The sequence below is a fragment of the Equus asinus genome, chromosome X, assembly GCF_041296235.1.
Source record: "Equus asinus isolate D_3611 breed Donkey chromosome X, EquAss-T2T_v2, whole genome shotgun sequence".
NCBI lineage: Eukaryota > Metazoa > Chordata > Mammalia > Perissodactyla > Equidae > Equus > Equus asinus.
Genome location: NC_091820.1, coordinates 100,521,820 through 100,536,000, shown reverse-complemented (window position 1 = coordinate 100,536,000; position 14,181 = coordinate 100,521,820). Strand labels below are relative to the sequence as shown.

The window sequence follows — 14,181 nt, the reverse complement described above, 5'->3', positions numbered from 1 at the left end:
AAGGGATTAGCCTTTAACGAGAGGGGCACCTTGTCCCCTGAGAAGGGAGGGCTCGAGGGGAAGGAAGTTGGAGAGGCAGGCCAATTTTGGGGGGTGGGGCAGGGCACTGAGGTAATTCACGCTTGAAGGCCTCTGCTTTCTCAGGGAAGTGGGAGGAGAGGTTGTTCCGTGCAGGGAGAGGGGCGAGGCAGGAACATGGTACGGAGCTGAAGGAAGTTTGGAATGTGGCCCAGGAAAATGTGGAGGCTGGAGTAGGGGATTTGACAAGGGAACAAGCTCAAGGGTGGCTGAGGGCTACCGGGACCCAGCTGAGGTTGACTGAGTTCGTCTTCCCCTGTGCAGGTCTGGTCTCCCACCCTAAGCTGTAAACACCTTGAGGCAGTATCTGCAGCACTCTCCTCTTTCTAGAGAATTCCCTTGTCAGGCAATGCCCAGCAGTGTCTGGCCCTGAGGAGGCACCAAGCCCTCTCAGAAGGGTCTGGCAAAGCAAACACTGACAAAATTCAGAAGCACTATTGGGCTATTAGGGGAAACAGAGGTAAGATCAGAATTCCCCTGACAGGAAGTTCTTCATTTTGGTTGTTCCAGACCTTTCCTGCCACCCTGCTGGCCACTTTACTCCTGTTCTGTGCTGAGTGCAAAGGAGAACAGCCAGGTTCCCACTTCTGCCCAGCAACACTTGCAGGCCTCAAATCCTTCAGGCTGGGGAGAGGACAACGAGAGGGGCCAGTGGCCTCATCTCCCACAAGCTGAATGAGGCTGAGGCCATTCTTAGGGAGCAAGACAGAGTAGTTGGTCTGGTTGGGCATGAGCTCTGGGCTCAGGAGGAAAGTCTACCTCTTCTCTCTTTCCCTCTTCCCTCCTGCCTATTTTCAGAGACTATGGCCACCTAGAGGTCAAAAAGATCCCAGCGTGTGACAAGTCAGCTTCATAAACCATCTCCTTCTAGCCCAGTCTCCTCAGCCTGCCTCCTTCTCTCAGCCTCACTCCTCATTTGAGCTAGTGATGCAGTACAAGCAAATTCTCATCTTCTGGAGGTAAATTTACCAAGAACTCTCAGAGCCGGCTGGAAACTCGGGCTCCTAGCAGCCCTCCTTGCCCCACCCCGCCAAGATTGCCCTCTCCGGGATGCAGCCTGCACTTACACAGTTCAGGGACAGAGAGCTTGGCCCAGTCCATGGCAGCACATTCCACGGCTCTCATTTTGCCACATATAATAAACCTCTGTTTATTGAGGGCCGGGACAGCGCCAGGCCCCTGGGTTAGGTGGTGGCTGGGCTGTTAGAAAATTTTCCCTTGATGGAGCCAAAATGTGTCTCCGTGTAGCTTCCATCCATGGACCTCAGCCCTCCTTTTGAAGTCACACAGAACAAGTGTAATCTCAGGACAGTCTAATCCTCAGAAGTTTGAAAATGGCCATCATTTCCCCGAGTTTTCTCTCCTTCACATGTAAGCATTTCTTCCTTTTTACTTTTATGTGTCTTTACTGTTTATTACCCAAATAGTATCAGGTCTTGTGGAATTTCTTCGAAAATTCAGAAAAGCATAAAGAAGAAAGTAAAATTCTACCATAATTTCCATAATCTTATTCCCAGAACTCCCATAACATTCTCCTTTCTTCTAACCAGTCTTTTTTTCCTGCATATTGCATATTCTACACTTTTTTTTCTTACCAAAATGAGATCATCTTCTAAGTTATACTGTAGAGGCTTCTTTTTCTTCACTCTTCAATATATTAACTTTTCTGGAATCTTCTACCAAGCCAATTTTAATACGAAATTGTCTAACTGTTCAATGATTTATTTAACCAGCTTTCTAAAGTGAGACATTTAGTTTATTTCCAATTTTCTTTTGCTACAAAGAACACAGTGGCACTGGAATTGAAAGTAGGGTAGACGTAAGGGGTAGGTGAACAGAAAAAAGAGGAGTCCTTGAATCCATTCTTCATACCATTTCAGCATCTGATTTTTTTCACTATCTGTGTTGATAATTATATTTCCTAAAACATGATTGTGAGTGCCTGCTTAGTATTCGGTTGTAAGGACTTACCCTAATTACTGTAACTGGTTCCCTATTGAACATTGAGATTGTTTCCGATTTTTGATGGTTACAAACCTGGCTGTGACGAATATCTAAGGAGCTAAATCCATGCTAGTGCTGGACACCGAGGTCAAGGGGAGTATTTTCGGGATCTCTAAGGCATAAGGAGCCTGTCAGTAGTTGTAATTGGCAGCTTTTTGGCAAAGTCCCAGAAGAATGGCTGAGGCCAAGGACTGTGCTTGAGCCGCTGGGCTTGCCCGGGGTCAGTACCCATTTACCTGGCTCCCGTCACAGAGCGTTCAGGCTGGCAGTGCCCTTTGGGTCTGCTGGGCTGCACCCTCCTCTCACATGTGAGGGAACTGAGGCCCTGGGGCCAGGCATGGTCGGTCCTTCAACGGCTTAGCAGCTGGGCAGAACTCTGCCTGCCCCCAGCACCCCGGCTCCTGGACTGGAAGCTGAGCTCGGAGATTTGGAATGTGACCTGGAAGCCCTGGAAATGCTGCCTGCACTCCTTTGCTGGACCACTGACTGCTGAGGCTGGAGAGAGGATTCAGGCCCTTTTGAAAATGAACCAACCACTAAAGGGGAGGGAGTGGAAATAGACCACTTGATGTTTCCCCCACGGGCAACTGGAAACTGCTCCACCCAGAACCTCCTTCTTTCCTAGCCCAGGTGGTATGCTTACTGGCAGTCACCCTGTATCAAGTTCACCTGGCAAAATCTATTTGGGGTTTGAACTGCAATAACGTGCGAGTCCCTTATGCTCCTTAGCCGGGCCAACTGTCCCTTCTTGCTGGGAACCGGCTTTGCTAAAGGCCAGTCTATCCAGCCCTGTGTGCCTGACAACTTTCTGTGGTTTCGGGTGCTAATGAGCTTCCCGCCTTTCCCTCCTCCGGCCTTGCTACCGCCTGGGGAATTTGCACAAATGGTGTGCGATTTGCCCCTTCTGTGTTTTCCTTTCTGACTTGGAGGTAAAGAAAACCCCTCACCCCCCACTGACTCTCTGTTTATTCAACTGGGAGAGATTTCACACCCGGGAACCCAGCTCTCCCTCCCTGAGCCCCTTTCCTAAATCTTTAGCCTCGTCCCAAGGCCCCCACCCCTGCATGTCCCTGAATAATTGATGAGTCCAGGCAGGCCTTATTAAAGGGTCTCCCAGGAAAGGCCAAAAGCGTGCAGGAGGTTCTGAGAAATAGGAGCCCCCACAGCCTGCCTGGCCTTGACACCCTAAGGATGGATCCTGCTGCTCCAACTGCTGCTGCCCCTGTCCCAGCCCTGGCCCTAGCCCTGGCTCCGGCCTTAGCGCAGGCCCCTCTGGCCCTCCCTGGCCTGTTAAACCCATCGCTCCTTCTCTCCTCTGGACAAGAAGTAGATGGAAGCCGAAGGTAAGTGGAGCCTGCCCTTTGGCAACCTGAATTCAGGCTTAGTGGGGTTCCTGGGAGAGGAAGGAAAAGGAGATGTCCAGGGTGCCTCAGTTCTCTGTGAAGGGGAAAGGCAAAGGCCTCGCAGCCTCAGAGAGTGCCCCCTCCACATCTCAGGCTGGACTGGCTTTTCACCTCACTAATCCCTCTGGGTGGCTAGAGGGGACTTGGGAACAGTGGGCATTGCCAAAGCCGAAAGCTGAGCAGCCAGGCCCTCCTGGCCAAGTTGCTCAGTCCACTGAGGGGCACAGGGTGGATCGCCATGACACGGAGCTTTAACAGGACCTAGGCTGCAGAGGGGGAGAAAGAGGGCCGGCATCCCAAGAGGCCTTTGACTGGGGGACTGTCTCGTTCTTGACCACACCTTAAGATTTCCCTTTGCTTTTTTCCTACCTCTGGAAGTCTAGTGGGGAAGCAGGGGGCCCAGGAATATTTCCGGCCCCTTTCCTCACCTCAGGAAGATGGTAGGACTCTGAGCTCTACTTCTTGGAGCAGAAGGTAGGGGGCAAGATATTTTTCATACAATGCTCCTTCATTCCTCCAAAAATTGAACATTTGACAAACATTTACTGAAATGCCTACTGTGTACCAGGCATTGTGCTAGGTGTTGGGGATTCAGATATGATCAAACATAAATCTGCCCTTAAGAAGCTCAAAGGCAGGTAAACAGACAGTCACAAAACAGTGCGATAAGAGCAACGATAACATTGTTGAAGCAGAGAGGAGGGGCATCTGTCCTGACTGGGCTCAGGGTCCTTAGGAAAGGCTTCCTGGAGTAGATGGCATCTGAGCCAAGTTTTCTGGAGGCCTCTTTTGTTATCTCAGGGAGTCCATGTTCCAGTCCCTTCTTCCTCCACTGATTGATCTCTCCTCTTTGTCCCAGAGGAGCTTGTCTTTGGAGGCCCTGGCTGTCCTCTACACGTGACCCTCCAAGGCAGGTGAGGAAACTTGCGGATTTGGTGAGTTTGAGCCCCTGTTATACATGTTCACACACACACACAGCCATGTGCATTCACACAGACCAGGTCCCTTCCCAGAGAGCCCCTGACCTCAGTTCAGGCCTGTAGATCTGGGAAAGCATCTTGACAGCCTGCTCACATTTGATTCCAACAGCTCTAGGAGGAAGGCAGACTAAGGTTTCTGTGGCAATTTGAAAGATGAAGGGACTTAGGCCCAGAGTCGGGGAGGCCTCTGGGCAGGCCCCACGGCTAGTCTGTGGGAGAGCTGGTGCTAGAATCCTGGTCCCTGGCACCTAGCCCCCATGCTCTGCCCCCACCCCCACCCCCACCCCTGAATCCTCGCTGCTCTAGTAGAAATCTATGCCCTGGACAGTCTCCAAACAGGTGTTAGAACAGGGACAGAAAAGCAAACAACCCCCAGGGCTCTGTCCACTTGTTTTTCAACCAAAACCAGGACAGACCCCCTTGATTGGGGGGCAGGGGCTGGGCCCCAGAGATGTCTAAGGTCTCTTCTAGATCATGTTCCCTGTAGGTTTCTGACCCCTGATACGCAAGAGGCAGTTATCTGGCCATGTACTTTGAGCCACATGCTAGCTTTTGCTTTGGACAGGCCGCTGGTGGAGCAATAGGTGCTGAGGTCACCAAGGCTGACTCCGAGTTTCATCACCCCATCAGGTAAGCTTCGGGCATCAACCTTAGAACTTGACATAGATCCTTTCACTCTTTAAGTCCTCACAGCAGCCCTGTGAAGCAGGAGGAGGGAGGCACTGCTACAATCACTATTCCATAGACCAGGAAACTGAAGCCCGGAAAGGTTAAGAGACTTGGCCAAGGTTGCCTTCCCTGGAGGCATTGTCAATGACCCCTAAGAATGAGCCCCTGTGGGCAGGTCAGTGAAGGAAGCCTTAGCAGGAGATGAAGGACACGGAGCTAGAGAATTCTTGACTAGAGGCCTTCTGAGGTGGGGGTTGGATCAGGGTCAGAATTGAAAGATGCTGGCGCTGGGGCTCCCCACAGCTGCAGGCCCACCAAATATTACCTTTGTGCCTGGGGCCATTTTGTAACAATTCAGAAGGTTCTGTTACAAAACTCTCTTTCTTCCCTTCCCTCTCACCCCATTACTGCAGGGAGGAGAAGGGGTTTAGGGGATGGCTACCTTCTTGACTCTACTGACCCCTCTACACACATGAGACTTCTCTAAGTTAGGGGCCATGTTTCTTCTCTGTCCACAGGCTCTTCTGGCCTAAATCCCGCTCCTTTGACTACCTGTACAGTGATGGGGAGATTTTACTGCAGAACTTTCCTGTCCAGGCAACCATCAATCTGTATGAGGACTCACACAGTGAAGAGGAGGAAGAGGAAGAGGAGGAGGACAAAGAAGAGGAGGCAGATGAAAAGGGGCCAGAAGAGTGTGTGAGGGTACCAGGATCAGCACCACACAGGGCCACAGCTCATCATCCTTCTCTACCCCTGACCTGTCCAAACTGAGCCCTTCAGAGTCTGATTGGGGTTCAGTATGCCTGGCAAGGCTCCAGGGCATCGATTAGCCACGAATCTCTAGGCACAGCTCTCTGGATTGAAAGTTGGGTCCTTGAGTCACCAGCTCACCCTGGCTGTACCCAACTGGCCTGTGAGCCCAAGCCTCTGGCATCTCATTGTTTGGGCTGCTGTTGTGTTGACAGTGGGAGGGTCCTAGAAGTTCTAGGGGAAGGAAGACCTGCTTTCTGAAACCCCCAGGAAGCAGATCAGGACAGAGCATGCCCATGTAGAGGGAAACTGTCATTCTTCAGGGCTCTTTGACTCCCCAGCCTTCCAGGTGGTCACATAGTCCTGTCTCCCCATAGAAACCCAGATTTCTGGCTCCACCTCTAGGGTTACCGACACCAGATCCAAGCAAAGGTGGGATGCCTTTCTGATGGGCCTTTCAGGAAGAGAAGGGGGCATGGGGAGAATCAGCTTGCTTTGGGTACCTCCCTCCATTTTGCCTGCTATCCTTTGGGGTCTGTATTGGCATGAGATGAATCAGGAGAAAAATAAACTAGATGATGCTTGCCTTTTTCCTGGAACTGTGCTGATTTCTTAACTGAACTCTGCTCGTGTTGTGAAGCCATGGGCAGAGGGTCAGAGATCAGCTCAAGGCCAGTTCATTGCTCTACCTGAGGTCAGTTGATAGCTCTGTCTTCATGGGGATGTAGGGCCGGGGAATCAGCACAGGGCTGTCAACTTGTGAAATCAGATTTGGTTAAACTTCGAAGACTGCTTGGAAAGGGAGCAAAAAGACCCCCAAAGGGCAGCTTGAAAGTTGGGATTAGGGCTGGGGGTTGAGGGGGTGGTGAGAGGTGCAGCCTCAGTTGAGCCTTGGAGATGAGTGTGTGCATGTGGCGGGGGGGGGGGGGGGGGCGGATTGAGGGGCTACTAAGTCCTAGCAATTTTACCTCCTCAGTTCCCTTTGTATGTCCCACAGTTCAGGCCCTCATGCTGACCCCTGCCCCAATGACTCTTTAAGTAATTTTCTTGCCTCCTGCACATGACTTTGTGATTCGTCCTCCACACTGGCCATCAGATCAGACCGTGTTGTGCCCCTGCTTAAAGCCCTACCGTGGCTCTTCATTGCCTCACCAATAGGCGGACTTATCTTTTTTTTTTTTTTTGATCACAGATCCTCTTGAGACTCCTGCTTCTTTATGCATATATTCACAGATCAAGCCCTTTACTTGATATTCTGGGCTGTCCAACTGCCTTGTTCTTACCTGTCTCTTCAGACTCATCTCTTAACACTTGAAGCCTAAGCTGCCTGTCCACGAATGTGTCATGCTTTCTAACACCTCTGTGACTTTAATCTCTGTCTGGAATGCCTTTCCACTTTTGCATGTCTGATAAACTCCCATTCACCCAATAGGAAGACTCAGACACCGCTCCTGTAAGAAGGTCTCCCCCGCCCCCAAGTCCAGGTTGGGTGCCCCCATTACATTCAATGCCTCTCCAACCACAGCATCTGTCCCCCTTCCCGTGCAGTAAGACAGGGCTGTGTTTGATATCCCTGTGTGACTTCACTGCACAGCAAACTGCCTGGCACAAAGGAAGCACTCAAGAAATGTTGAAGGAAAAGGATTCTTAGGTCTTCTTAAAGCAGTTCTTGGCAGAGCTGCCTCCATCCCCCCGCTTCTGGCTTCCTGCATTTTCGCTTAGCTACTAACAGGAGAGAGTAACGTCATCTGATTCAGAAGCAAAATGCTGCCCATCTTCCTTTCCCTCCTCCCTCAACTTGAGACAGGCTGCTACAGTTCTGAGCCCAGCTGGGACTTCCATGAACTGGACGCAGCCTTGAGCAGGCCACCAAACTCACACACTGGTGCCATCTATTGGTCAAAATTTAACCTTGTCCCTCAATTAATGTTGCCAAGCAGTTGACCTTTGCCCACTTTAATTCCTTTAGTCCATTCTTTTTTTGCTTGTAAGAAAAGTGGAATCTACCGTGTGATAATTGTATGACCTCGGGCAAGTTACTTATCCACTCTGAGCCCTAGTCTCCTCATCTGTGACAAGGGGGAAATAATGATACTTCCTCTCAGAGTGAAGATTCAATGAGATAATATACGGAAAGTACTGAGCACAGCCCCTGGAACCAAGTAAAAGCACTCAATAAGTGGTAGTAGTCACAGCAATCATAGTCATAGCAGTGGTTATTATTAATTTGATAACAGAAATGAGCTTATAGGCTAGAGATAACTAATGACTGGTGTACTCAACTAATGACTCATTTCCCAGTCGTCTCCGCCTGATCTCCTCGCACCATTTGATGGTTTACCAGTCAAACCATCTTTGCAGTGTCTGTCTCTCATAACAAAAAAATGAAACAGAGGCCAAATGTGGCTTCCTGGGCCACTCTTTCCAGGTCTCCAGTCCCTTTTTCTTAGGACAGAGGTTTGAAAACTTATTTTTTGTGCCTTAGCAGGAACACTTTTCTTTTGAATGCAGAGAGCCAGTATACAGACCAAATAAAGACGGAGCTGCCTTGGTGGAGGCCATAGTGGGGGAGGCAGAATCCCTACCCTGGTGTCCTCTCTCTTGTAAACTAACTCCTCCTTCTCTCAGGCACCTTCGGGGTTCCTAGGTTGTGGGGAAGACTGTTTGAAACCACTGTCCCAACGGTTAAAACAAGATTGATGAGAAGTCTCAGGGGGGTTAGTATTTTAACGCGTCCAGTATTCTGTTTAAAATCCTTGTTTCGGGTTCTAAGCTTCCAGCATGTCATAGCTCAAAAATTGCTCAAGTCCTAGTACCATAGGTTGTAGAGGTTTAAAATCCTTGGAATCCCAATATCCTTGGTTTTAGGGTATTATATAGCATAGAATTACAAATCCCTAAATCCCCCGGGGTTTAAAGACCCTAAAACCCTTGGAGCAGTAATTCTTAACTCCCAATGAGCTCCTCTCGCTTTCCCTCCCCCGACCCGCCCCCCGCCCCTTACTGCACACTTGCTGTTGGTCAGCAGCAGACATTTTGTCTCACTTTCCTCCCTGTCGCCTGCCCTGAAACGGCTTCCAATCTTCTTTCCCACACATGGTTGCTAAGTGATTGGAATTCTGACTAACAGAGCCCAGTGTGAGTTACTTTGTTATGGGTGTATCCAGCCCTCGTAGCAACTTCAAATCCAGTGCACAAACTCCGGAGAAAAATCTCTATGCAAAATTCAGAGTCCTTCCTCCGGTTCCACCCCAGCTAGCCCATCCTAGTGCCCTATACTTCCTCACCCCAGCACTGATGCCTCCTGTTTCCCCCACCCCATGGCAACAGAGAGAGGGCACAGTGGGTGAGCATCAGGCTGCATTTGAGATGGGCCTTGAAGGATGGGCCAAGGTAGAGATGGAGGGAGAAAACTTTCCAGAAAGAGGCAGCAGTATGAATTCCTTCATTAAACAAGTATTTATTGAGCAGCTACTTACTCTGTGCCCGGCATTAATATTGTAATGATTGAGAGCATGGGCTTTGGAGGCAGAGGTACTTGGGTTCGAATCCCCTACCTGCCACATGCTGGCTCTATCCATAGGCCCACTCCCCTCAGGGGTCAAAGTCAGGTCTGTGTTCTTAGCCCTCTCACTACCACCTCTGTAGTCCCTTATTATACCACATACCCCACCCCCGCACATGCTCATTAAAATAGTAGCCTATTCTCCTCTGTCTCTGGGCAAGGAAAGGGCCCGCCCCTACCACAGCGGGTGCTACAATGCCACCCCAAGCCCCCCACCCCCGTGTGATTATCTAGTGGGCAGTTTGTCTCCTTCCTGCCCCAGGCCCCTGTTGTAAAGTGGTTGCCAATCCTCCTCACAAACAAGGTTGTTAGGTGGCCTGAGTTCACTGTTCTGACCTCTCGGGGGCCTGGCGTTGGTTACTGTGTTTTTGGTTTACTCCCAATTGGCAAGGCTTGCAGCAACCTCCATGCAAGCAGACAAACACACATGCAAAAACCTGGGAAACAGGGAGTGCCCAGGAAGTGACAGTCACAACACTCTGCCGGGCACTTGCTACTCATGTTACCGCCATGAGCTCCTACGGTAGTACAATCGCCACAATCCCAGGAGATGATAGGCACAATTTTTATGCTCATTTATGAATGAGAAAACTGAGAGTTCACAAGCTGACGTGGATTAACTCCTTTAATGTAACAACCCTGAGGGATAGGTACAGTTAGGAAAACTGAGGCTTAGAGCATTTTTATAAAAAAATAATAACTTGCCCCAAATCACACAGCTGGTAATCTGTGGCACCTTCTAAATTAAGGCACTTGACATGTATTGCCTCATTTAATCCTGACAACAACCCTGAGACATAAGTACTATTATTATCCTCCTTTTATAGATGAGGAAACTGAGGTTCAGAGAGATTAAGAAATTTGCTCCAGGTCGCACAATGAATAAATGGCTGAGGCAAGATTTGAGCACTTGCCCTTGGGTTACACGAATGACAAGTAGCAGGACCGGGATTCAAGTCTGTCTCATTCGAAAGCCTTGTGATTTCAGGAGGTGGCATCTACAAGGCTTGGTGTAGGATTAAATCTTTGGGAGGACTGGAGAGAAAAGCTTTCAATTCTGGCTGGAGGGAAGTGAGTCAGAGGTTAGGAACAATTCTGGGCCTGGAAAAGCTGAAGGCTACTGAAATGTGTCACCAAGGGAGGGACACTTGGGGGCCTCCTCCTGGGCAGTGGTGGGCTCTCACAGAACCTGGGCTGCTTCAGGCACAGGGCTACCAGAGGCAAGGCGCTGATGAGGGACTTCTGTTCCTGCCGCTCACCGCTGTGCGGCCTCTTAGAGGAAGGGGTCCTGGCTGAGGAGTCTGGGCCCAGAGGGAGGGACTACCAATTGCCGAGCTCTCCCGTGGTGCACCAGGCACAGGGCTAGCACCGCACACGCTTTATCCTGAACAAGGCACACCAAATCCCGCCGGGTGGGTAGTGCTATCTTCATGTTTACAGATAGGAAACTGGGGCGCAGAGAGGCGAAGCGACAGCCAAGAACTGAGGAAGCTTGGGGGAGAACCGGGACAGTGTAGCTACAGAGTCCTGGCTCTTAACTACTAGGCTCCTCCTCCCCTTCTACTCCCTTCCCCGCAGAAGCAGTAAACTGTCATGCAAAGGGATTTCTATCCCCATCATTGGGGACACCTGGGGCCTGGGGCCAAGTGTGATTTAAAAGGGCTTGAAGAAGAGCCCGAGAACAAGCTGGAGTCAGGCTCTGGGTTCTTCGAGAATTCTTCCACTCCTGGGAGAGAACAGCCAGCTCCCACAAGTTCCTCGAAATTCAACGGGTGTCTGTTAACAGCAGGAGAGGCAGCGCCCCCTAGTGGCTGAGCTCTAGACTAAGCCTGGACCTACAGCGCTAGGTAAAGGATCAGGAGGCCCATCCACTCAGAGGATTCTATGGCCAGCAGTTTAGTGCCTGGTGGTTATGGGGACAGGCTCTGGAGTCGTGCTAGCCCTTGGTTCAAATATTGGTTCTCTTCCTTGCTAGCTAAGTGACCATGGGAAAAATAGCAAATTAATCTCTAACCCTCAGTTTCTTCATGTGTAAGATAGGGATGATATAATACTAATTTTACAGGGTTATTTTAAGGACTAAATGAGGTAATACATGTAAAGGACTTAGCAGAGTACAGGGCACTTTATAGGTGTGAGATACATATGTATGTGTGTGTATATGTAAAATCATTGTTCTTTTCTTGGCACTCGCTATCATTTGAGAGTTGGATCTTTGGCTCCCCTTGACTTCCCTGTCTAGCTCTATTAGGTCCCTGGTGCCCCCAAGCCCACTGTCTTGCCCCAAGGGAGGCACTGACAACACACTCACCTGAGGCTTGTGGGCAAAACCTGTGCTAAAACACTTGCTTTTCTCCATGTATACTTTCAAGAATCTTGGACCATATATCTTTGTCCTTCACTATCCGGAGAATGTTAATAAGCTTGCTTTAGACAGGTGCTAGACTCTTTTTGAGTCTCAGAGCAGCTTTATATCCATGATCTCATTGGAATCTATTAATACTCTCTGATATATTCCCATTTTTCAATGAGAAAATTGAAGATGATGGGAAGGGAAGTGACTTGCTCAAGGACGTACAGCAAGTCAGTGCAGGAGTCAAGACTGGACCCAGAATCTTGCACTGAGTCCAGTGCTTTTCCACCAACTCTTGCAGTCTTCCCTGAGCTCTGGCTATATGTGAAGCATCTATAATCCAGGATACAGCTTACTGTTTGGTCCCACATCACTGCACTCTGACAACAAGTCTCCTGCTTCTGCTGAGGCCAAAGCTGTATCCCCAGTAAACTCTCAAACTATGATTCTTCTCCTAAAAGAAATGGCAGCCAGTTACCAGAACTGGTGATCCAAGACAGCCACATCTCCAACACATGCCAAGAGTACAATTAAATGTTAGATGACAGGTTTGAGGAGAGATGAACATTATCTCCCCAGCCAAGCAGCATGCACTGCTGAGAAATTAACTGCTGTCTGGTACTCACAGCCAGCTGGATTTAGCCACTCATCTCATGTTGGACATGACCATCAGGAGCTCAAAGGGGCCACTCTGTCCTTAGTCAGTACAAAGATCAGGAGGTGGTGATGTGTGTCATCAGCATGGGTCCAGATGGCAGCACCTGTTTGCAGGCACTGAGAGAAGCAGTATGATAATAGCTCTCAGTGTCGCTTGACATGACTCTAGGGGTAGAGAATGCAGGCTTGACTGTCAGTACCAGAGGCTGGTCTCCTCTCACTCTAACACACTGGCAACAGCACAAGCACTGCTGAGATAACAAATCATTGAGCCCAAAGACCCCCTCCTTAGCCCCTATGTGACACTGAAGCCCTGGCAAGCTTTGTTCTTTTGAGAGGGGAATCTTGTTACTTCCTTCTGGAGCATTGGCTCTCTGGGTGGCACTGAATTTCCCTTTCTGTTGTCACTTGCTCTTCACTCTTTCTTCACTATGGCAACCCAGGAGAGGGAGCCAGCACTGAAATCAACTCCTCCCCACAGACGTATGTGGAACAGCAAATGTACCCTCTCTAATATTAGGGAAGGGGAACATTTTTAACCCTATCTCCATGCTTCAGAGTTGGTCCTTGGTGGAGAGCAAATACTTTCACTCACAATTCCAGGCACTTGATATAGATCTTCCTGCATAGGATCTACTAATTTGATTGGTCTGAGATCAATCATTAGGCTACATCTCACCAGTGAGCAGAGTCATCACAGTGAAAAGTGATATACATCTGTGACTATATCGCTGGTTCCACCTGCTATGGATGATTAGGTTAGGCCAAATTTATTCTGAATACCTTGGCTTCTCAGATTCAGAGGGGAGGGAGTAGATTAAGCTGCAATTTCCAACCCATTTTTTTTTTTAACCAGAGAACCTTGCAACAGAAGGATAGAAAAAGGGGAGGCAGGGTTACCAAGCATATGCTGTATTCTTGAATCAAGCTTTTATTAATAAATGGTACTTTGCTTGCTGTTCTACTCATATCTCCTTGTGCTTATAGCTTTCTCAGTGTGAAGCCTAGAGAAGAAGGGTGAGTAGTTGGATTCAGGCATGAAAACTCCGCCTTAAACCCACAACACCTAGAAAGATTAGTGCGGGATCAGAGTCTGGTCCCAGCCTATGTCTACACTGGGCAGGGAAGGGGCACTTGTTCAATTTCTTCACCTTCCACTGAGCTCTGAGGACCTGGGGAACAAATTCAATTTCCATTCAAATTCCATACTGAGCTTCTAGTTGTGTGTTGCTCTTTCATGGGCATCCAGATGTGACCTGACTGTAGTGGGATTGTTAGCCTGGGCTTAGGGGTTTTGCCTTGGGTTAGCAGTGAAAATTTCCCCTGCTCAAACAGATTCATGGAAACTTTAAGCACTTTTGGAAAGCTGATGACAATTGCCGTAGGTAAGTTAAGTTTAAAATAAAAATCCGTTCTTTGTAAACTTATTTTAAACGCTTTTTTAATGACTATTTAATATTTTCTGAGGTGGAGGCAGTGTCGTGGGAAGGAAAGAACACCAGAATCAGGAGACTTGACTCAGGTACTTGTTCAGGTTCTGTCAATTATTATCTGTAACATCTTGGACAATTGACTTAGTTTCTTCATCTCTAAATGGGGACAGTCTTTAGCCTATCAAGCTCATAGGTTTGTTGGAAATGAGGTCCGAGTGGATAGTTCTATGATGAAACCACTCTGAAAATTGTAAAGTGTTATATACAGTTGTATTTTAATAAGCAC

At 49.0% G+C, this 14,181-nt stretch overlaps 1 protein-coding gene across 1 annotated transcript; it reads left to right on the top strand.

Moving 5' to 3' along the window:
• RIPPLY1 (ripply transcriptional repressor 1) lies at positions 1-6,703 on the top strand. Its single transcript, XM_014854653.3, has 4 exons — positions 1-3,425; positions 4,345-4,399; positions 5,031-5,095; positions 5,653-6,703. Exons 1-4 carry the CDS (start codon positions 3,274-3,276, stop codon positions 5,906-5,908), a joined length of 528 nt encoding a protein of 175 aa, XP_014710139.1. The 5' UTR covers positions 1-3,273; the 3' UTR covers positions 5,909-6,703.
• The last annotated feature ends 7,478 nt before the right edge of the window (positions 6,704-14,181 follow it).